At 42.7% G+C, this 24,245-nt stretch overlaps 1 protein-coding gene across 4 annotated transcripts in view; it reads right to left on the reverse strand.

Annotated features, from left to right (window-relative positions):
- Positions 1–24,245, reverse strand: part of cad (carbamoyl-phosphate synthetase 2, aspartate transcarbamylase, and dihydroorotase) — a 47,996-nt gene that overhangs the window by 16,533 nt on the left and 7,218 nt on the right. For 2 of the 4 annotated variants that reach the window (XM_071537262.1, XM_071537261.1), the window contains exons 7-33: positions 23,093–23,278; positions 21,684–21,793; positions 20,983–21,125; positions 19,797–19,928; positions 18,545–18,778; positions 17,246–17,467; positions 15,942–16,130; positions 15,297–15,421; positions 14,354–14,487; positions 13,345–13,457; positions 12,324–12,488; positions 12,139–12,224; positions 11,562–11,808; positions 10,658–10,756; positions 8,793–9,017; positions 8,384–8,566; positions 7,286–7,504; positions 6,364–6,531; positions 6,089–6,271; positions 5,814–5,918; positions 4,804–5,049; positions 3,882–3,963; positions 3,407–3,573; positions 2,335–2,499; positions 2,031–2,162; positions 1,540–1,741; positions 29–219 (exon numbers count right to left, since the gene is read on the reverse strand). In XM_071537262.1, coding sequence (XP_071393363.1) covers positions 29–219; positions 1,540–1,741; positions 2,031–2,162; positions 2,335–2,499; positions 3,407–3,573; positions 3,882–3,963; positions 4,804–5,049; positions 5,814–5,918; positions 6,089–6,271; positions 6,364–6,531; positions 7,286–7,504; positions 8,384–8,566; positions 8,793–9,017; positions 10,658–10,756; positions 11,562–11,808; positions 12,139–12,224; positions 12,324–12,488; positions 13,345–13,457; positions 14,354–14,487; positions 15,297–15,421; positions 15,942–16,130; positions 17,246–17,467; positions 18,545–18,778; positions 19,797–19,928; positions 20,983–21,125; positions 21,684–21,793; positions 23,093–23,278 — 4,453 coding nt within the window. The remainder of the gene's footprint in view (positions 1–28; positions 220–1,539; positions 1,742–2,030; positions 2,163–2,334; positions 2,500–3,406; positions 3,574–3,881; positions 3,964–4,803; positions 5,050–5,813; positions 5,919–6,088; positions 6,272–6,363; positions 6,532–7,285; positions 7,505–8,383; positions 8,567–8,792; positions 9,018–10,657; positions 10,757–11,561; positions 11,809–12,138; positions 12,225–12,323; positions 12,489–13,344; positions 13,458–14,353; positions 14,488–15,296; positions 15,422–15,941; positions 16,131–17,245; positions 17,468–18,544; positions 18,779–19,796; positions 19,929–20,982; positions 21,126–21,683; positions 21,794–23,092; positions 23,279–24,245) is intronic. The other 2 variants (XM_071537263.1, XM_071537264.1) reach the window with 2 other exon arrangements.

The following is a 24,245-nucleotide window of genomic DNA, read 5'->3' on the forward strand; positions in this document are numbered from 1 at the left end:
GTATAGAAGTAAGCATAGAAGTGTGTACCTCCACATAGGTGTTGTCCTGGGCGGGCAGGTTGAAGATCCTGCGCGGGTTGTCGTACAGACGCCTGATGATGTCGTCCAGGGTCAGGCGTCCATCGCTGACGGCGGTCAGCAGCAGCGGCAACATGGTTTCCAGGCCGGGGTAGCCTGGAGGAGGACGCTCACTGTTCTTCTCCTCTACAGAATGGGGAGCTAACAGCAGAAAATAAACTCTCAGATGACAAATAAGCAAGTTCAGAATTGGAGCATTCAGTCATTAGACGACTCGCTTCTGATGGGTTTTCTCGTATTGTCCCTAGTCACAGATCGCTGGTTAAACGTAGTAACAGATGAAGCTGGAGGTATGACAGATTACACAAAATATTAACCACCAGAAGACATCACAGAAGCCAATGATGAAAAGAGTGATAAGACCGATTAACCTGAGCCAGGTGACTCCTGTAGCTCGGCCGAGCACAACGTGAAAAGCAGCAACGTAAGGCCACCACTGGTGCGGGAGGTTAAGAAGTACCAACTAAAACTAGTTGGGCTCACCTCCATGCACAGTGTTGACTCTGGAACCAAACTCCTTGGTGAGGAGCGATCTCTCTCCTACTCAGGATTTGGTCAGGCACCAGGCCAGGGGTATACCCACGAGTCTACGGCTGGCTGCTGCCAAATTGGAGTTAAGAGGGTCACCTCAATGCAAAGTACCTGACCTTGTAAATAGTGGGTTGGGTGCTGGAGAAGGCTCCATCTACCAACTCCAAAATTCTGAAGGGGTGTGATGCGGAGGAATCACCTTCCTGATCTGAACCCAAGCTGTGTGTTATTCTGTGCAAGTCAGGGATTATCGACAAAACACCATGTTCGAACACAAGGAAATTCAGAAGTGTACTTGATACCAGAGCACCTTAAGCCAAATGTTGATAATCAACTTTGTTGTTGTTTCATCAGATCTGAGGCCAAATTTTCTGGATGCTCGGGTGACAAGTCAACTGTCAACTGATCACCATCTGGTGATGAATTGGATCAGATGGCACAGGAGGCTGCTGGACAGAACTGGTGAACCCCACCATGTACGTCAGGGCTTGCTGGAAACATTTGGTCGAACATGTAATCGTATCTCGTACCATTCCATTCCTAGTCTACACGCGTTTTGTGGATTTGGAAAAGGCCCGAGGTCTCCTGTGGGAGGTGCTGTGGTAGCATGGGGTGTTGCAGCCAGTGCTGCGAGCCATTTGGTCCATATACACTTGGACTGAGAGCTGTGTTCACATTCTTGGCGTTACGTCAAACTTTGGATTCCAACAAGGGTACGCCTTGTCCCCTCTCCGGTACTGTCCTGGAAAAGGTGCCCCGCATGTGGTTTGGTTTAAAAAAAATGTGTGGGCGTGGTTTGGTTTTAAAAAAAATCATAAACTGGACAGCAAAATAAAGTTAACAAGCAGATTTTTACAAACATTTTCCTGACGATCACACGGGAAGAGTCGCTGACTGACTGACAGACAGAATGACTGACTGGTTGCTGACCGTGGTCTGTGGCGAAGCAGTCGATGATGTCCAGGTTCTCCCAGAGTGCCTCCATGTCTTCGCGGGTTCCCAGCATGGGTCGCACCTGCGCCCGTCCGTCACCGATCTCCGCTACATTGTCCTCGCACAGGAAGAGGTGGTGGGGTGCCACCTCGCATGTCACCTGGATGCCCTTCTGCTTGGCGGCCCGAATGATCAGGATCTGAAAAGGAGAAGAGATGAGAACCTTTAATAAGCCCCATGGGGAAAACGGGTTGGTGCAGCAGCCAATAGTGGAATGACACCGCAAAGAAAACAATGGCGATATAAATAACCAAGGCAACCAACAATCTCAACACTAGAACATAAGTAGAAATGATTACAGCATCATGAGGGTGTGGTGGAGGGTGGTAATTATTCGAATGCCTCAAATTTAATATTTGCTGATGTTAAAATGATGCACATAGCACTTTTAATTCACTGCTGATCCGAGACCAGGCGCCCGGTCTTACCTCCTCCTTCTTGGCCAGGTGGCAGATGTGGACCGGCCGCTGGTAGAGCTGGGCCACCATCAGGATCGCAGCCACCGTCTGCTTCTCGGCGTGGGCTACGATGGGTATGTGCTTGGGCCACTTCTCAAAGTGCTTCATAGAGAATCAGACAGGAAAGTTACTATGGTCAGAGGAGCTGGAGCACCGGAGTTTAATATTCTAATTCAACATCAAAAATAGAAAAATGCGAAATTCTAAAATGCTAAATTCAGATATATCGTCCCATCCCTAGCACAGAATGACAAAAAGACAACGCTTGACCCACCTCCATCCAGAGAGAGACGTTGTCCATCTTGAGGGTGGAGTAGGTGTCGTTCAGGTACATCTTGAGGCCGGCGGCCTGGCTGGCGATGGATGGCAGGATGGTGGCGTTGTCTGAAGCGGCGCCCAGATACAGGGCGTAGTCACAACGGCAGCCTGCCTTGGCCAACTGAACACACAGCAAAACACCATATACATTTTCAATTCTCTGAAAAAATATACTGAAGGATGAGGGGCTTCTTTTACAAGCACCAATTAGAACATTAACCAAATCGATAATTACAACATCCACATTTAAAGTTAATCAGGTTCTTTATGAGATTTCTGTATTGTCCCATTGCAACCAAAGCAACAACAATTGATTCCATTGCTGCTTCTTCTTTCAAACTTTGGAGGTAACACAAATAGCCACTGGGTGGCACTATTACCGTATTTTCTCTAATATTGGCCCGGGCCTTTATTTACCTCAACTGCAGAGGGTACCAGGCCTTTATTGGAAGCTGGCTTATATTAGAGACTGGCCTTTATTTCTAATTCCCTCTGTTTGATAAGTATATTTGCTCATATTTTAGCACAAAGCCTCCTTGTTTTCTGATCTGCTTCTGTTGGGGTTCGTTAGGTAGCCGTTTTTTTGTTACTGCAACGCATTACCGATAATTACGGTAATCGACAACAGCATACTCTAGAAACTTAGGCCGCCCGAGCCATCTTGTGGCATACTGCCATCTTGTGGCACTTGTACGTTACTACAAATTACAGTTACATTATATAACAGGCACCAGGAGTTTACCGGCATCCACCGTTGTTTTTTCCTTAGTTTTTTTCCCCAGCCTGTATTTGGGGCCGACCTTTATTTATAATAACTTATTGATTTATTTATTTGTTTTTCTTGCTTTATTTGTTCGTGTCGACCACGGCCCCAGCCATTATCGGAGACCCGGCTTTTAATTGACTACCGGCCACTATTAGAGGAAATACGGTACTCCATCATGCTTAATGTTGCAATCATGCTGTAATATTTATTGCCTTCCCATTACAATTGCTGGCAGGAAAACAGGAAAGAAAGAAAGCTGTACCTTCTGGACCATGGCCAGAGAGCTGGCGTCTATGATGGCGGGGGAAGTGTTGGGCATGGCACACACCATCGTCACGCCCCCTGCCAGGGCGGCTGCCGTGCCGGAGGAGAAGTCCTCCTTATGGGTGGCGCCAGGCTCCCGCAGGTGAACGTGGACGTCGATGAGACCTAGGAGTCAGGTGCAAAAATGGACGAGAAGTTGATTTCCAGTTCTCTGCAACTTTTATTCGAAAGACCGCAGGAGTAAACGTCTCAAAAACGATGCTTGGAGCACGGTTGCGTCCATCGTTGGTTTCGATGGTAAGTTTTTAAGTAATTTTATTGATCTTTTTGATATGTCTGTTCCCAACTTTGTAGTTCCAGACTACTACATAGATGCGATGGGAGCCAATCTGTCAAAACAGAACGACCCATCAACTGTCGATCACAGTGTGAACGCACACTAAGAGTTGTTTCTGCTTGTTGTGGCGACTCACCAGGCAGACGGACCAACGTCTGGGATGTCATGCTGTCAATGTGAGTCTTCACTGGTGGACTGCTACCAACCTGCCGGAGAGCCTGCAAAAACAAATTAACATTAGATGTTTTGAGCCAACTTTGGAAATACCATAATAAAGAAAATGTGAATTGGGAGTGTTCCATAAGCTGTTGAAGCGAATAAATAAACTTCATTTGCTGTCTCCATTCAGCTTTTCTAAAGCAATACATCATAACCAAGGTTATTATCGTTAACGAAAACTTACGAAATAACGAAAACTAGGTGTGACAAAACATTTTCGTTAACTGAAATAAAAATAAAAACGAGGCTTTACAAAAAAACGACAACTAACTGAAACTGTATTGTGTGTTTACAAAACTAACTAAAATAAACTAAAATTATAGAGAAAATGTCTTTAGTTTTCGTCTTTGTCAATTTATTTCATACATAAGCCTAGTATTTTGAATTTTTGAATCTCGCCCCTGACAAATACCCCATATTATAAAAAAAGACTAAAACTAACACTGAAACTAATAAAAACTAAACTAAAACTAAGCATTTTCAAAAAATACAAACTAACCTAGCAAACCCGCTTTAAAAACGAATTAAAACTAAACTGAAATTGAAAACAAAGTCAAAACGAAATAAAAACTAATGAAAAATGCAAAACTAATAACCTTGATCATAACACATGCATGTAAACCCAGCGACTGATGATAGTGAGACCAATGTCATTTTTCAACCTGTATCTAAATGTATTCGAGTCTAATATCTAGATCTAAGATTTGATCAAACATGAAAAAGTAAAAAAAAAAAAAAAAAGAAGCAGAAAAACCAAAAAAAATGCTGAAAAATCTTCTTTAAAACAATGAGTTGAGCACACAAAAAAACCACGCGGAAACCCTGTTGAGGCGACCGACCTGAACGAAGAGCTTGGTGCACTTGATGTCGATGATGAGCGGGACGGAGTAGTCGATGGCCATGCGCCTGGTCCGGTAGCCTTTGGTGACGAAGGAGGAGAGCCTGCGGCCGCCGCTGTTCCTCATGGAGAGGTTGATGACCAGGTCGAAGTGGTTCTCCTCCAGGTAGTTCATGATGCTGCGCTGCTTCTCCTTGGTGGGAGACTCGCTGTCGTCCTCCTCGAACGGCCAGTCCACCGCCCTCACCTGGGGAGGAGGGGGGGGGGGGGGGGGAAGGAGGAGGGGAAGTGAGAGGAAGGTTGCTTGTGATGCTCTGCACTGTGTCTCTTGCTGTCTTTTTGTTTTTTATTTCATGACTCCGTTCAGCATTGCTACTCAGCTTGTGGTTAAGCTGTGCTATTTGGTACGGTTAGACCGGTATATCAGGTCATAGTTGGTCTCCATGTATCCACGAATCAGTGTTGTCAGTGCAGTGCAGTTTGATTATACATTTACTGTAGAATTGATCAATATTGTACTGGTTGTCAATGAGAAGGCCTTAACCTAAATTGATTCCAATGAGACATTCTGATTAGATTCCACACGACTGTTTTATTATGATAGTCTGTTATTATATCTAGAGTTTCAGTGGAAGGTTTTAGTGTCCCATGATGCTCTGAATGCTGTTTCAGAGGCTTTTCTAACCTGACAAGAATACAATTCTGTGGAAAAGGCTGAATACTTGGAACTACTTGGAAATACTGAATATCGGTACAAAATATCAGTGTCCCGATGACAAGTTCTTTATTGCAGTGGAATACTGATATTGATATGAAATGCTGATTGCCAAAGCAAAACTACCAAATCTAACCAGATTCACTTTTTTGGCATGTCAAAATTTAAAGATACTGGATATGAGCACAAAATATCAGCTTTCAGCAGTTTCAATCCAAACATTTTGGCATGGGCTTTTGCCCATTATGTAATAAATGTCTTGTGTGGGTGAAACAGATCAAAATATAGAGCAGTACCTTGACTCCGTGTTCAGTGTAGAAGTCGGCAGTACCCAGGCTGGCGTACAGGTCATAGCCCAGACTCTCCAGAGCCTGCACAGTGGGCAGCAGCTCACTCTTATTCTACAAACACACACACATAGGAAACAGCTTGGTCAGATCAGTTAAATGGACTTAATTGAAAGGGTTGAATTAAGACACACACCGTTAAAGAAACACCCATTCGGTGCATCCCTAATGAACAGAAGTTGAGAGAGAACTCAAGTCAGTTACATGCTGCTGTCAGTGTGTACCTTGTAGCTGCCGATGGAGAGTAGGATGTTCTTCTTGGGGATCTTGAAGCCCGTAGAGAGCATGGCTTTGAGGTAGGCCTCGTATCGGTTCTCCCCGAAACAGGCCACCTCCCCAGTACTGGTCATCTCCACCCCCAGCACCACATCGGCCCCGGCCAGCCGAGAGAACGAGAACTGGGGCACCTGGAGGACAAAACCGACACATGAAACATCACAGGAGTAGGAAAAGAAACAGCTACGAAACAGACGCCGATTGATTGAGTCCGCTCGGTTACCTTGACGCCCACGATCCCCTTTCCTCTCATCAGGCCAACGGGCTCCACCTCCTCCCCCATAATAACCTGTGTTGCCAGGGCAACAAGGTCCACACCCAACGTCTTGGATACAAAGGGGAAGGAGCGGGAGACTCGGACGTTGCACTCGATCACCTTCAGCTGGTCGTCCTGACAGAGAAAACACAGTCTGTCACCAAGATGCTGAAGAGTTAAATGTCGCATTGTTAGGGCTGGGCAATATATCAATATCATATCGATATTGTGATATGAGACTAGATATCATCTTAGATTTTGGATATCGTAATATCGTGATATGGCATAAGTGTTGTCTTTTCCTGGTTTTAAAGGCTGCATTACAGTAAAGTGATGTCATTTTCTGAACTTCTGTTCTAGCTGTTCTATTATTTGCCTTTACCCACTTAGTCATTATATCCACATTACTGATGATTATCAAAAATCTCATTGTGTAAATATTTTGTGAAAGCACCAATAGTCATCCCTACAATATTGTCGCAATATCGATATCGAGGTATTGGTAAAAAATATTGTGATATTTGATTTTGTCCATATTGCCCAGCCGTACACATTGTCAACTACCACTAGCGGCTTTGCAGTTGCATCAGAATCTCTCAGCAACCACAGCTGGTGCCATCATGGAGGTCCATTAGAGAATTCATGAGTGCAAATATTGGCTAAATAGTAACTTCAGTTTCAAGAAAAAAGTTAACATAACCTAATATCCATCAAAATAGTTCCTAAGAATTTTCTTCACTTTCTTCTTATTTTACTTCCAAAGGAAAAAAAAAATAGGAATAACTGAGATTCTTGAAAGCAAAGTTCTCCAACTTCTTCTTAAATTAATAAAGACAACCTTACACTCGTCTTAAAACCGACGTGGCGAAAAAAGGTAAACGTTGCTGACCTTGGCTATGAGCTGCAGGTTGAAGGGCCCGGTGACCTGCAGCTCCTGGCCGATGGCGTGGACGATCATCTTGATCCTCTCGATGGTCTTCTGGTTGAGGTCCTGGGGCGGCGTCACCAGGGTGGCGTCGCCCGAGTGGACGCCGGCGTTCTCCACGTGCTCGGACACCGCGATGGCTATCACCACCCCGTCGCACGCCACCGCGTCCACGTCGATCTCCTGGGGAAATCCCAAAAAAAACACCATCCAATTCCAGACTTTTCCAGACCAATTCCAGACTTCTCAATCCAGACTCTGGGGAGAACTTGGTGACCCTATAATATAGAGCTTATTAGGGCTGTCCCGAATACCATTTTTTGGGCTTCGGAGCTTCGGTAGTAATCAACAGCGAATATTCGAAGCTTCGGCTGCAGCGGGGGGGGGGGGGGGGGCAAACTGCTTGGCTTAACATACATATAACTTCAATTAATACAGAGAGAGAGAGAGAGAGAGAGAGACAGAGAGAGAGAGAGAGATGGTCGAGCGAGCTAGAGAGAGAGAGAGAGAGAGAGATGGTTGAGCGAGCTAGAGAGAGAGAGAGATGGTCGAGCGAGCTGCGAGCTAGAGAGAGAGCGAGATGGTCGAGCGAGCTAGAAAGTGAATGAAGAGAGGGAGCGGTAGTAGCGAGAAAGCCGGTGAATCAGAGAAATAAAACGTTATTTTCGGATTGTTTCACAGCGGTTACGGTCTAAAGCACAGAGAGAGAGAGAGGGAGAGAGAGAGAGAGAAACCCCGTATCAAAATACCGGTAGCCTACCTTAGAAAAAAGATAAAAAAAAAAAAAAAGATCAACGGAGAAATGTCTTGCTGCTGCTTCTCCTGAGTTTTGTTCAGCAAATTTGACAACTGACAGCTTGAATTTCAGGTCGTACTTTTTTCTCTGTGCCACCATGGCGATCAGCAAATGTGACTGACATTTGAATGCAAGTGAAAAAAAAAAAGAAACTACTTTGCAGCGTCAATGGCAACCGGCTTACATATAAAATTACATTTAAAATAGTCGAATATTCGGGTCCAGCCCTAGAGCTTATAGATATATATTTTTTTAAACCGACCGACCTTGGCCTCCTGTATGAACTTGGAGATGACGACGGGGTGCTCCTTGGACACGGCGACGGCGCTGCTCAGGTATTTCTCCAGGTCGCTGTTGCTGTAGCCCACGTTCATGGCGGCTCCGCTCAGGACGTAGGAGGGGCGAACCAGGCAGGGGTAGCCCACTGCCTCGCAAAACGTCACAGCGGACTGGAAGAAAGAGAAGAGGGGGAGATGGTGAAGAGAGGCGGAGACAAGAGTACTGCTTCCTCCTGCATCGTAGTAGCTGTGGTGGACTCGGTTTCGGAAAACGAGGTCAAATTTGAAGATCTAGAAATATCAGCGGTTGGCATCTTCATTCCGGAAATACCCGCGTCTGCCTTCTAAAACCCTTATCTGTGGATCTCTCCCTGGTTCCTTGTTCCGTCCGTCCTACCTTGGTGTCGGAGAGCTCCTTCCACTGCGGCTGGCTGATGCCGATGGTGTCCAGCATGCGGGAGAACTTGAACCGGTTCTCGGCCGAGTCGATGAACTCGGGCGAGGTGCCCAGGATGCGACACTGCTGGCGGTGCAGCGACATGGCGATGTTGTTGGGCAGCTGGCCGCCCATGGACAGGATCACTCCCTCGGGGTTCTCCAGCTCGTAGATGTCCATCACCACCTGAGACAGGGGACGGACACTGGTCAAACCTGAGCTGGGAACACACTTAAGAGGATCATCGAGCTGATGGACATCCCAGATATTGGCATACCAGATACATACCAGATATTGGCAAATGCTCTGGTCCAGTGCAACTTTGATTATGCATGCACAAGCTGGTACAGTAGCATCTCTAAAAATCTATGCAACAGATTACAAACAGCCCAGAACAAGCTTATCAGAGTGGTACTGAAACTCCCCTTACGCACCCACCTGATGGCTAGGGCTGCAACTAACGATTATTTTCGTTGTCGATTAATCTGTCGATTATTTTCTCGATTAATCGATTAGTTGTTCGGTCTATAAAATGTCAGAAAATGGTGAAAAATGTTGATCAGTGTTTCCCAAAGCCCAAGATGACGTCCTCAAATGTCTTGTTTTGTCCACAACCCAAAGATATTCAGTTTACTGTCATAGAGGAGTAAAGAAACCAGAAAATATTCACATTTAAGAAGCTGGAATCAGAGAATTTTGACTTCTTTTTCTTAAAAAATTACTCAAACCGATTAATCGATTATCAAAATAGTTGGCGATTCATTTAATAGTTGACAACTAATCAATTAATCGATTAATCGTTGCAGCTCTACTGATGGCCCAACATTTTAAAGAGCTTGGATGGCTCACTGTAGAGGATAGAGTGGCCATGTTGAAGTTGAGTCTGGTTCACAGCGTCATTTTTGACACTGCCTCCAATTATTTTAGAGGCTACTTCACACGAGTCAGTGACTCCCATAATTATAGGACCAGAGCCAGTGACACTGATGTGATAACCCATAGTTTTAGGACATTGATAGGAAAAAGCACTTTTGCTTACTCTGGAGCTGTTACATGGAATGGTCTACCAGGGTCAATAAAAACCACAGAGTCAAAACAACAGTTCAGATAGTCAGTAAAAAAATATTTTTTGGAAAAACTGGTACGATAATCTGCATTGTACACAGGTGTTTTTTTTTCTCTAATATATGCATTGTTATGTAATGTATGCATTGTTTATGTATTGTTCGTAAGAGGACCACAGTGGAATAAATGTTTTTTATCCTCGATTGTTATTTAAATGTATGTGCTGGGCTTCATCTGGAGCGAACTGTACATGTATTTATTTTAACTTTCAAATAAATCCAATGCAATCCAATCCAATCCCAACAAAGTTTTACCATTTGGTATTAACATACTGTGGTAACCTGACTAGGCAGCAGTTGGATGTCAATGCTGACAGGACTGAGCCCGTATACTAGTGTGTGGATTTAAGTTTAACTGTGTGCATTTATTAATGTTATTACATACTATTTCAGTTTGCTACAGCACAAAATCTGCGCTGTTCACTTCATTTAATTTTCCTAACACAGAGAAATGGAAATAAAATCCATTTTGCCTCAATTTGTTCCCTCATCCACATCAGTTATGCACATAATGATGCATAATAAAACACTGCATAGTTTATATCAATTCACTGCAAAAATCACTGAGGTATCAAACCGTACTGAATCATATATTATGAGCCACTGTATTGAAATCATATCCAACAGACCCAGACAATACCCAGCATTAATGAACATATAACATTACCATTATTAGAGGAGGTTCCAGTGCAAAAGCCTTACCTCAAAGGAGATCTCGTCGAAGTAGAGGCGGTCACACATGTCATAGTCTGTGCTGACTGTCTCTGGGTTGTAGTTCACCATGATGGTCTTATAGCCCATCTGGAAATAATAGAAGAAGAACGTGAATAAAAAAGCACAGTCCATTTTGGTCCATTTCTTGTGCTAAACGCAAACTAGCTGAATCATCTTACTTTCATCACAAGAGGTATTTCTATCCAGGGTTCCTACACATTTTCAATTAAAAAATTCCATACTTTTTCCAGACCTTGATTTGTTTTGAAGATTTTGTCTGGTGTTCAATATGATTTACGCAGATAGACATCTTGCCCCTGCTAACTAGGTCATATCACTGTATAGATGAAGATTGTTCTTCACAGCGACCAGCGACAAATATCACAATATGTGAGATGATTGGCAGGGTTCCTACACGGATTCCAATTTAAAATTCCATATTTTTCCCAGACCCTATGTTCTTGACCGGATTTGATTTTGGTGGGTATTTGATATAATGCATGCTGACAGCGGCTGGGTAATAAGAGCGTCCCTCTATCTGAACATTATTCTTCACATCAACAAAAACTGTGGACTCAAAGTGGCTCTACAACAACATAAAAGCTAGAATTATGTGTGTATCGGACCTGAAACGCAACATTTTCCATACTTTTCCAGACATTTTTTCAAATTCCCAAACTATTCAAGACCTGGAAATGATCAAATTCATTTTTAATACTTTTCCAGACTTTCCAGACCTGCGTAGGAACCCTGTCTATCTTTGTTTTCAGCAAACAAGAAAGTTGCACTAGAAAGGATTTCTATGTAAAAAAATATAGCTGCAAACGCCAATTGGGAGACTTCGAGAAAAGAGCAAAGAATCTCCGGCATGATGACATCATTTCAGACTCACCTTCCTGAGCTCCATGATGCACCCGACGGCGCACCAGTCGAACTCGACGCTGCTGCCGATGCGGTAGACGCCCGAGCCGATCACCATGACGTGCTGGTCGTCGAAGCTCAGGTCGTTCTCGGTGCCGTGGTAGGTCAGGTACAGGTAGTTGGTGTGGGCGGGCCACTCGGCCGCCACCGTGTCGATCTGCTTCACCACGGGCAGGATGGACCAGTCGTGACGCAGCTTCCTCACCGCCAGCTCCGTGCTGCGGGGGGGAGAAACAAAAACTGGTTGGTCGAGAGCGAGCTTAAAAGGAAGACGGTCCAGAAGGAAAGTAAGAAAGAAAGAAAGAACAAAGATGTTGCCACTGATCAATGAAAGACTGACTTGACTCAAGTTTCCAGATAGTGCATCATCTTGAAAACTCACGACTTCATGCAGTTTCAATTAAGTTCTGGACTATTTCATGAGCGTTTCCCAAAGGATATCAAGTCGACTGAAGACTTTAAAGAAGAGAATTTTAAGGTTTTTATAGGTTTTATAGGTTGATGACTGGGCATGTAGTGTGTCCTCACCTAACTTGCATATCACCCACCTCTGTACAGCCAGTGCTATCTGTTTGTCGGAGAAGCCCAGCTGCTTGGCCTTCCGCATCACCTCTGGAGGCATGGCGCTCTCATCCTGGTTGGAAGGACGGTGTCAGTAATACGAAGTTGAACCTGAATTGCTTTTTAACCGGTACGAAATCCCCCTAGTTGGGTTTCCTCTTTTCAACATTACCTGGTTGTACGTCTCCAGCAGGCGCTCGTGGTCGGCGATGTTCTTCATCTTGTGCAGGAACCAGCGGTCGATCTTGGTCAGCTTGTACAGCCGGTCCACGGTGTAGCCGGCTCTGAGGGCCGCCGCCAGCACGAAGATACGCTTGTCTGTGGGAGTCTGCAGCTCCTGGTGGGTGAGGGTGGTGAGGGGTGGGGGCCATATTAGCTCATTGGATTCAGACAGATGAAAACTAGCTTAGTGCTAGTTACATGATTACATCAGTTGATTGAGTTACATGATTACATAGTTACATCATCTATGAGCATCTTGGCAATCATGGCAACTTGGCAATGTAATAATTGTTTTCTAAGACAATCATGGATACAAACATCTCTTATCTAATCTAATCTTTTAGCAATGCCTTTTATTTAGACAACAAAGGGTTCGGAGTAGAAAGATGGTACAAGTCATTAGTTTACAGTCTTGCAAATCAAATGACAATACCCATCTACCAATCCATAGCATTTTGATACCAATCAAAATGTTAACTGGCTACCCAAGGCTAACGGTAACTTTGTCTGTTAAAATTTAGTGACTGTCAATCAAATCACTTTTTTATAGCGGTGCAGTCATCTGACAACAGAAACAGAGAGACATGTCAATGGCAACTATCTGTCTGAGGTGACAGAAAGTCGGCCTCATAACATTGCTGGCAATGGTGAGAACCGATCTATACCCTGCGAAAGTACTTCAGCCATGCTTGTGAAAAAAGTCTGTTCTGGTTTCTAAATGAAACCTATTGGCTTGGTTAATCCCTGGTGTGGACAGCTACTTCTCTAATAGCTGGATCACTACAATAGCAATACAATAACTTTACTCAGTGGAATAGCTGGCATTGTAGCTACGCTAACAATGGAAACGCTGGAAACTTGTTCACTTACCCGACTCTGGGATAACATCAGAATATGCCAATCATTGAAAAAAGAAAGAGAAAAGGGATGGGAAATCAATAAAGAGGGGACACAAACTGCCTTGTTCTTACCTGGTCAGAGACTGGTTTGATGGTGTGGTCAAAGCCTACACAGTTCTCATCCACCATCCTCAGAGCTTTCTGGAAGGCTTCCTCAAAGCTGCGGCCAATAGCCATCACTTCACCTATCGAGGACAGCAGTACACCACTCAGACATAAGTAGAACTTTCAGGCTTTATAGCTGACACAGCGAATGAGTTGGGATTTCATTCCAGCTCTGCAGTCATGTTTTCTACAAATCAGGAGGCTTAAATTTGCTGTGATGTGTGCTTTTATTTTGTCGTATCTTGACTATTGCAACTGTTTTCACTAGAAGAGACAGGATATTCCCTCATTTTAGCTTCAATTCATTGGCTACCAGTACAATTTTGGATAGATTTTCCAGCTTTAAGGCACATTTTGGACAATAGGCTCTGGATCAACCTACCGACTCAATATTCATCATTAAAACGCTTTTGAAAAACACACTCGAGGCTTGGTTTTACGTGAACTACAGTCTGTACAGTCTTTTTTTTTTTTTCATGATTCTGCTCATTTCTCGAGTCAGTAGTGATACACTGTTCTCAGCTCTTGGTGTAATTGTTTGCTGATATGACTTGTTTTCTGAACTGCTGAGCAGGCTGTTTCGGGGCAGCAGGGTCAGCCGTCCCATTAGCTTATTGTTGTCGAGATTAATGGCGAGTTATAAAATCAGTGATCTTCTGGAACGCCAGAAATCACTGTTGTGACTTCTAGAGGGGTTGTGGGCCTATTTCAAGTAAACATGTGATGGTGAAGATAACTCCAGTGACATACATAGAGCTGACTGCTTTAGTTAGGTCGAACTTTATTACATAGTTATAGTTTTAAGTTTAAGTTAGTTTGTAGTATCCCAGTGGTTCAGCAGGCTAAAGCGTGTACCATGCACTTGTGACATTATGGGTTTGAATCTGGCTTGTTACAACTGTCCTCTCTTTCCCTCACCGATGCCATCGCCTTGAAAAATGATGAAAATGCAGTTCTATTGGTCGCTGCCTCTTACCAACACTCTTCATGGAGCTGCCTATTTTGGTGGAAACCCTGAGGAACTTGCTGAGGTCCCAGCGAGGCACCTTCACCACACAGTAGTCCAAACTGGGCTCAAAGTTTGCCGTCGTCGAGTTGGTCACCGAGTTCCTGGGAAAAGCACATTTAATTACTTGAAGTTCATTTTATTTATAGATTTAAAAAAACACAGTCACAAAATTGCAGGCAGTCATCAGGTGCATAAAATAAAATTAAGAAAGACACAAAGAAACAAAAAAAAATGAAGAAAAAAAAACATAAAAATAAATGGGTAAATACATAAGCAAATAAGCAGCTCACAGTGCTTTACAACAAAGAAATTACATGCATGAAAATAGACATAGAATGAGCATAACATACGATGGAAAATAAAACCCACTGAATAATAATAAAAATAAAGTTAAGAAATAGAGTACATAGAATGCATAAAATCAAGTAAAATACATTTTAAAAGAAGTGCAGCAGTGCATAAGTGCGAAGCAAAGTGTAAAAAAAAAAATAGTTTAAGGCCTGTATCAGGAAAGTCATAAGTCACTAAATAAGTCATAAGTCAATAAATAAGTTAAGGAGTCAACAAATAAGTCAAATACTTCCACAAATATATACACAATTAAACAAAAGAAACATGTACGATTAATAAATAAAACACAGGGAAGATGAGTGGTCAATGCACTGAAAGTCAAGAATAAGAATTCACTATAGTGGTGGATTGAAAAAAAATAAACATCTTTTCAATTCAACCATTTTCCACAAGCTTATTTTAGCCTACCAGGACTTGTCACGCTTGGTTGGTGCATTACATTATTTGAAAAAAAAGAATGAAGCCAATATAAATAAATAATAACTAATCAGATCCAGAGAAACATTGCTGTCTTTCTGATCTAGTGACATATCCGCCTTGGTTAATATGAGAGACTTACTTGAGTAGTGGCAGTGGGAGCCCCAGGCCCAGTTTAGCCGCTACGTAGGCCAGAGGATAACCTGTCGCCTTACTGGCCAGGGCCGAACTCCGAGACAGACGGGCGTTCACCTCGATGATGTAGTACTGCAAAACAATGCACACACAGGTTACAACTGACTGTGTGTGTGTTTGGTACATCTATCCTTGTGAGAACCAGTTTGAGTTCTGTAATTACTAGGGACAGGACGATAACAATAATGAAGCAAATAATAAAATTTCGATGGAGAGCTTGTGAATCGTGATGGGCAATCCGTCTCATTTGTGATTACTACAGCAGAATAAAATGGAGCTAATATTGCGAGTAATTTTTGTATTGCGATATATTGAATTTCGATATATCGTCCCATCCCTAGTAATTACCCGCTTTTACTCTCCTTCCAAGTGTCTTGCTAAAACTTGATAGAGCCGACTAATTTAATTAAGTTGAATTTATAGTTATAGTTTAGTCTTAAATTGAAGTTAGTGTGTGTTCGTGTGGATGTGAATGTGTGTGTTAGCATGTGAAGGACAATCCAAGTACTTGTTGCCAAAAGAATAAGAAAAAGAAGTCAAATGCATACCATGGCTTAGAAATAGTTGTGTGTATATATCTGAGAGTGTGTACCTGTTCAGACTCCGGGTTGAGGGCGTACTGGATGTTACACTCTCCCACGATGCCGAGGTGGCGGATGACTTTGATGGCGGTGTTCCTCAGCATGTGGTACTCGTGGTCGTTCAGCGTCTGGCTGGGCGCCACCACGATGGACTCCCCGGTGTGGATGCCCAGGGGGTCAATGTTCTCCATGTTACACACCTGCACGGGACAACGGACTCAGGTCACATGTATACTGTCAGGTGGGAATGCAAACTAACATTACATCTAGCGACGTAGTGATAATTTAAAAAGTGGGTAAATGCTGACATACATCTGGTTATCATAACAGGGCAAACAGCCACAAATTGAAAAAAACACAACAACTATATTTTCAAAAAAGTATTCATTTATGCTTTCTTTTCCTTAAAAACCCCATCTTCAGTTTGATAATACTTACTATTATCTACACCATGACTTCAGGTCATAAAGTCAGCCTAAAAATCGAGATTCCACAAATAAAAAAGGTAGGTATTCAAAGTAGGGCTGAACAATTAATCGAAATTTTATCGAAATCGCAATATGGCCTACTGCAATTTTCAAATCGCAGGAGGCGCAATATTTGTTAAAGGTGAAATGTGTCAAAATAGCATTTTAAATGAAATATTGTGGTGCTGCAGAGATGTCCTGGCCTACACATCATATTCTACAGACTTAAGAAAACATCTTTGTTTGGTACAGATCCCCGCCAAAATCACACCATAATCATTTTAATACGTTTTTCAATGAAAATGAGAATAATGATGTAAAAATGATCATTCCCTCTAATATCACAAATGATATCGCAATTGCAATATCAGTCAAAATAATCGCAATTAGATATTTTTTCAAAATTGTTCAGCCCCAATACAAAGTTTAGGTGTCTTTACCCTCCACTACATCCCTGTTATAGCCCACCCGATTCATATTCCTCATAATTAGCCGTCATCCTCTCAGTTGAAGTTAGTTTCTTGAGAAACGGTATAGCAATGTTGACATTCTCTGGGTGGAATTCTCCCCTGTTCTTTGATGAGAAATGGTAGAAATGTTTACTTTCTCTGAGTCTAAGTATTCCCACTTACTGTATGGCTCCACACCTACAACTATCTTTTTCATATATCTGTTTTTCAAGCCCAGTTGTTATAGATTTGCACACAGCTAATTCTCCAATGGAACGCCACAACTGTGCCAGTTATGGATGCTGGGAGATTCGTGACACAACTTGAAAAGCCTCTAAAACGATATTCTCGGTTATATGCGGTAAACGGTTAACATTTGTCCCCCCCCCTTCCACTCACGGTGACGCAGTTGTCGTAGGCGTCCCGGACCACCTCGTACTCGATCTCCTTCCAGCCCTTGAGGGATTTGTCCACCAGGACCTGGGAGGTGTGGGCGAAGGCCGAGGTCACCAGGGAGGTCAGCTCCTCCCGGTTGTTGGCGAAGCCCGAGCCGAGGCCGCCCAGGGCGAACGCCGAGCGCACCAGCACGGGGTAGCCCAGGCGCTCGGCCGCGGCCACCGCCTGGCAGACGGCAGAGAGAGAGAGAGAGAGAGAGAGAGAGAGAGAGGGCGTAAAAAAACAAAGTTAAACTGCAAAGAAAGGGGAAAATGTGGAACAAGAGCCGAGGTTTGAGGGGCTTTGTACATGAACCTCTGACTGCTTCAATCCAAAAGTATGGGTATCGATCTTCAAATACCCTCACTGGGCAACCCTAGTGTGTGTGTGTCTTAGGGGCTGGGCGATATGGTTGAAATCAATATCATGATAATCATAAGGATTTGTCTCGATATCAATATATATCACGATATAGTTCATGTATGCAAAATCATGTTAAATAATCAAATGAATGTTCGTCTCATTGAACTGAATGGTGATGTTAGGTGTGGTGTCAAACAAAACTGAAATTTTCAAATAATATTCCTACCATACCTCATTTTAGGGCTGGGCGATATGGACCAAAAATCATATCTCGGTATTTTTAGGCTGAATGGCGAAACACGATATATATCTCGGTATTTTCTACAAAGTGGGCTAAATGTTCAGTTGTAAGTAGGGCTGGGCGATATGGACAAAATCAAATATCACAATATTTTTAACGAAATACCTCGATATCGATATTGCGACAATATTGTAGGGATGACTATTGGTGCTTTCACAAAATATTTACACAATGAGATTTTTGATAAATAATCATCAGTAATGTGGATATAATGACTAAGTGGGTAAAGGCAAATGATAGAACAGCTAGAACAGTCTGGTAAGTTCAGAAAATGACATCACTTTACTGTAATACAGCCTTTAAAACCAGGAAAAGACACTTATGCCACATCACGATATTACGATATCCAAAATCTAAGACGATATCTAGTCTCATATCACGATATCGATATAATATTGATATATTGCCCAGCCCTACCTCATTTTATCAGAGTTTTTAAGTAAAATTTGCTTGTCATCATCAATTCAGACAGCAGAAATGTGTGTCACGATATCAAAATATCTTCATATCATCGCGATACGACTCCACTGGAAGACGATAAACGATCATATTGAATTATCGCCCGGCCCTGGTGTGTCTGTGTCCCCCCCCACCCTCACCTGCTCCACAGACAGCGCCGCCTCGCTGGGCGCCACGTGCTCGTTGATCTCCTCCATCTTCTCCACGAACACCTTCCTGTCCTCGGTCATCTCGATGGAGGCCACCGGCGTGCCCAGGACGCGCACCCTGTACCTCTCCAGGACGCCCAGCTTGGTGAGCTCCACGCCGCAGTTCAGCGCCGTCTGGCCGCCGAAGGTCAGCAGCACGCCGTCCGGACGCTCGTTCTTGATCACCTGGAAGCGGGGGGGGGGGGGGGGGGGGGGGAGTGGGAGAGGAAAGGCTGTGTTCGCGTCACATGGAAAGGACCTTGTTCTGAGTCAAAATTAAATAAGTAGGAGAAATCAGGGTCCATCGCCAAATCCCAAGAGTTCCCAAGTGGTATTTACCATCTGAAAGCTGAGGTGAACAGTATTTTCTAGTAGTATTTACCATCTGAAAGCTGAGGTGAACAGTATTTTCTAGTAGTATTTACCATCTGAAAGCTGAGGTGAACAGTATTTTCTAGTAGTATTTACCATCTGAAAGCTGAGTGAACAGTATTTTCTAGTAGTATTTACCATCTGAAAGCTGAGGTGAACAGTATTTTCTAGTTGTATTTACCATCTGAAAGCTGAGGTGAACAGTATTTTCTAGTAGTATTTACCATCTGAAAGCTGAGGTGAACAGTATTTTCTAGTAGTATTTACCATCTGAAAGCTGAGTGAACAGTATTTTCTAGTAGTATTTACCATCTGAAAGCTGAGGTGAACAGTATTTTCTAGTTGTATTTACCATCTGAAATTCGAGTGAACAGAATTTTCTAGTAGTATTTACATCTGAAAGCTGAGTGAACAGTATTTTCTAGTAGTATTTACCATCTGAAAGCTGAAGTGAACATTATATTCTAGTAGTATTTACCATCTGAAATTCGAGTGAATAGTATTTTCTAGTAGTATTTACATCTGAAAGCTGAGGTGAACAGTATTTTCTAGTAGTATTTACCATCTGAAAGCTGAGTGAACAGTATTTTCTAGTAGTATTTACATCTGAAAGCTGAGTGAACAGTATTTTCTAGTAGTATTTACATCTGAAAGCTGAGGTGAACAGTATTTTCTAGCAGTATTTACCATCTGAAAGCTGAGATGAACAGTATTTTCTAGTAGTATACATAAATAGTATTTGTGGCCTTTGTACCCTATTTGAGAAGGGATTAATAACAGGTGACTGAGCACTAGTATCATGTCAGTTCCTGCTGATAGAGTCCATGTGTACCTGAGTGACGTACTCCGATGTGATGGGCAGAAAGTAGACTTTGTCGGCCAGGCCCTTGGAGGTCTGGACGGTGGCGATGTTGGGGTTGATCAGCACTGTCTGGATATTCTCCTCCTTCAGAGCCTTGATAGCCTGGAGAGACCAAAGTAATCAGCTGGAAGACTGGGCCAACTGGGCTACTATAAACCAGCAAGGATGTTTAGGACAGAACCAGCTAAATTTTGTTAGCAATTTCTAAATCTTAAGGTGAGGCACCACAATTAACCGATCGAATGGTCAATTTTGAGATATAAATATTTTGCTTCCATAACTACTGGAGCTTCATAAAATATGCAAAACAATCAGACACCTAGCACTAAATAAACTAAAAATAAACTTGATATAACTAGATATGGCTGCAAATTTGACTGCTTTTTAATAAAAATAGCTGGTAATTTACAGAGCCTTTTTAATACCCTTTGTCATTTCTATTTTATGGGGTATTTAAAAAAAACCAACTCAGATTTTCACAATATACATAGTAAGGTTTTTTTAACTAACTTTTACTACAACTATCTGGTTATTCATCAGAATAAAACAAGAAAATGCACTCTGACTTTACACACTGAAGAAAAAAGTGTTTTTCTTACAAAATGGCCATTTTGAATATGTTAATAACAAATTAATTAAATAATTGAAAATGTGTTTGGGTCCATAGTCAACATATCAAATTTCCTTCCAATAGGATGACCATGCTGTCTCCGTTTTTCAGATTGAGTCATGGGGATGGTGCAAGCACTACCAGAATAGATGTAATAGCTTATGAAAATAAAATCTTATGGAGGCTCTTATCAGTGCTGGGGTATTCTCTAATGCAGTGGTTCTCAAAGTGGGGTCCGGGGACCGCTAGGGGTCTTTGAGGTGGTTCCAGGAGGTCCCCAGCAAATTGATGAATTGTTAAACATCACCATTATTTCATTTACAAGACGTTAACACAATTAGAGACTGTAGAATAATTACTATTTTGATCATAGTGTCACTGTTATCTCTCTACCTATAGCACAGATAGTCAGGGAATTCTGGACAAAATCATATCAAACAATAAAAAAATATTCTCAGATTTAGGTCCGAAAGACAAAATCGCATCAAAGCACTAAATTAGGGGTCCTTGATATGAAAAAAGTTGAGAATCACTGCTGTGACGGACCTGGGAGCCGGAGTAGTCGAACTCGCCCGCCTGGCCAATGGACAGTCCTCCGGAGCCCAGGATGAGGACCTTCCTGGGCCGGACAAACTCTTCAGGCTTCAGGGAACCGGGGAAGGCGAGGTGGTCGGTCAGACGCTGCTTCACTGGAAAAACCCACAGAGAAACCCGGTGTCACACTGATGCTCCCGGCAACACCAACTCATCAAGCTTTTCTAACACACAAGACTTTGTCCTTTTGTCAAATATAGGATCTGGTCCGGTCAGTGTCATCCCCCTCTGATATGATGGATATAATGCAACTGATAACATATTTATTGTAGAATTGATCAATACTACCGCTGGTTGTCTATGGGAAGTGCTTAACCTGAATTGATTCTAATGAGACATTTTGAATGGATTTCACACAAGCATGTACAAATTTTTTATCTTCAATATTATTAGTATTAAATGAGTACTTGTAATTTTCAAGATTTTTTTTGGCATGAAAATGGTCAAATATAAAGATCTTAAATATCAGTACAAAATATCATCTATGGGCAGCTTCAATCCAAAAAATATCGGTATTGGCACTCAAATATCACATGTGCCGTCATAGACTGCTAAGAATACAAATTCTAAACACTGTGTGCCCCATTTGGTTTATCAGTTAAAGAGGTGAAGTCAGAGAAAGGGTAATTAAGATTCCCTTCTGGTGTTTTTACCGGATTTGGCGGTGTTGCCCTCTTTGTGGTCTCTGACGGTGTCCAGGAAGACATCGAACAGGCCGACCAGATCGGTGGGACCGGCCATGTGCTCCGGGTGGAACTGAACACTGGACAGACACATCGCACACAGTTTTATCTTCCAGTAGCAGGAATCTATCCTACGAGTAAGCCAGCTAATTAGAGCAGAGATCCAACAAAACATATAGTGTAGAGCAGTGGTTCTCAACGTGGGGTCCGGGGACCACCACGGGACCTTGAGGGGGTTCCCCAGTAAACTGATGAATCGTTAAACTTCTCCATTATTTCATTTACAAGAAGTGAACACAATTAGAGAAACTATAATGAAAATTGTCTTTCTTATACATTCTCTGTTATCTCTCTACATACAATACAGATAGTCATGGAATTCTGGACAAAATCATATCCAACAATAAAAATATTCTCAGATTTGGGTTTGAGAGACAAAATCTCATCAAAGGGGGGTCTGTGGCCCTAATGTGGACTAAATTAAGGGTCCTTGATATGAAAAGGGTTGAGAATCACTGGTGTAGAGGCAATATATCACCATGCTAAATGCTGGATTACTAATATTGCTTTGTCATTTGCTTTTTTGGCTTATGAACAAGGCTTTTAACCTTTGTAACTGAAATGTGTTGCAACCCGTCGTGGCCTGCCTGTTGATGGCATACTGTATAGTTCCTTATCATTTAGTCCCTGGTGAGGTCCAGCTACTGACAATTACAATTACAATTTCCCATTTGGCAGACGCTTTGATCCAAAGCAACGTACACATGAGATTTTAATACAACACAAGCAAGGTTCTAGTCAGGAGAGAACAACGAGGGTAAGTGCCATAAAGCTAAGTTCTGGTCCAACAGGACATAGGTGCTACGAGGCAGTGCAAGAGGCAGATAAACATTTGTCCAGGACAAATATTCATACACCCATGATCCAGGTATAACTGCATCATGAAAAGCAATGCGGGAACACACATTAGACAGGAAGGTCTCAACTACGGTTGGACCGTTATATCGGGCTGATGTGGAGTCAGTCTGTACGACCAACTTTGGTTTGGCGGCAGTTCACTTACACTTATCGGTGGAACCTTAATCTCAGTCTGTACTCGTCTCAACCACTTTAGTCATTTGTAATTTAAAATTTAGCCAAGACACTCGAACGGGAAAGCATACGGAGGGTCAAAAATTATGCTCAAGGTGTCTTGTGCTACTGCTTCCTATTGAGAACGCACCGCCACCTCATGCTGGTTCAGCAGGTTCTGTCCTAACTGTGAGGACTTAGGACTATAATTAAAAGTGTAAAACATATATGAGATGTATGTGATGACAACTGGCTGACAGGCGGATGTACACACTACCGCCCCGGGTGTGTGAGTGTGCACCTGTTACCTGAACAGGGGCTGCGTGTTGTGCACAATGCCCTCGCTGGTCTGGTCGTTGGCGTTGGTGAAGAGGACGTCCCAGTCCGGCGGCAGGGTCTGCGGGTCGACGGCGAACCCGTGGTTCTGACTGGTGATGAAGCAGCGGTCCGTTCCCTTATGGATGCACGGCTGGTTGTGGCCACGGTTACCGTACCTGAGGAACACGTTTGGAGATGGTGAGAAATTAAGTATTTGCTTTAACTGAAGAGTAGACTGATATATCAGCTGGACAACACAGAGCATCAATATTGTCCTTTTATTAAAAATGGGATCTGGTCCGTAGGGCTGGGTGATAATTCAATATTATCGTTTATCGTCTTCCAGTGGAATCATATCGTGATGATATGAAGATATCTTGACACACATTTCTGCTGTCTAAATTGATGATGACAAGCAAATTTTACTTAAAAACTCTCATAAAATGAGGTATGGTAGGAATATTATTTGAATATTTCGGTGTTGTTTGACATCACACCTAACATTACCATTCGGTTCAATGAGATGAACATTCATTTGATTATTTAATGTGATTTTGCATACATGAACCATATCGTGATATATATTGATATCAAGAAAAATCTTTATGATTATCATGATATTGATTTCAACTATATCGCCCAGCCCTACTGGTCCGGTCAGTGGGCTTGAGCAGATATTGCTCAAGCCCACTGATGTCATTCCCTTTTCTATCTCTCAATCTTTCCCGTCTCCACTGTTAACTACCACAATACAGACAAAAATCCAGACCAAAATGATCTAAAGAAAAAAAAAAACAACACCACAATAAAATACAATCTGTGTTTTGGCGAGGGAAAGAGAAGCTGGATTTCAATGTGTATACCAGAAACGCATTTTAATGTCAGTTGTAAATATAATCCAGCTACATCAGCTCTAGACGCAATCCAGATATGAGATGCATGTTAATTAACATACCCAGAAGTGACTTTTCTTACAAGGCAACCCTGTGAACTGCCCAGCCTGTACTCTGTGAACTACAGCTGCAATCCCACAATCCCACTGTCAGTCCCGTTGCCCACAACATTCCAGCAGGATAATGGGAACACTGGCTGCCCACCCTGACCTTCACACCAAGCATGATAAAGCAGCGGTGGGTAGTCTCA

This window comes from Centroberyx affinis, unplaced genomic scaffold (assembly GCF_046629955.1).
Source record: "Centroberyx affinis isolate AG114_WGS23_722 - 3 ecotype Tasmania unplaced genomic scaffold, CSIRO-AGI_Caff_v1 ptg003001l_1, whole genome shotgun sequence".
Classification (NCBI taxonomy): domain Eukaryota; kingdom Metazoa; phylum Chordata; class Actinopteri; order Beryciformes; family Berycidae; genus Centroberyx; species Centroberyx affinis.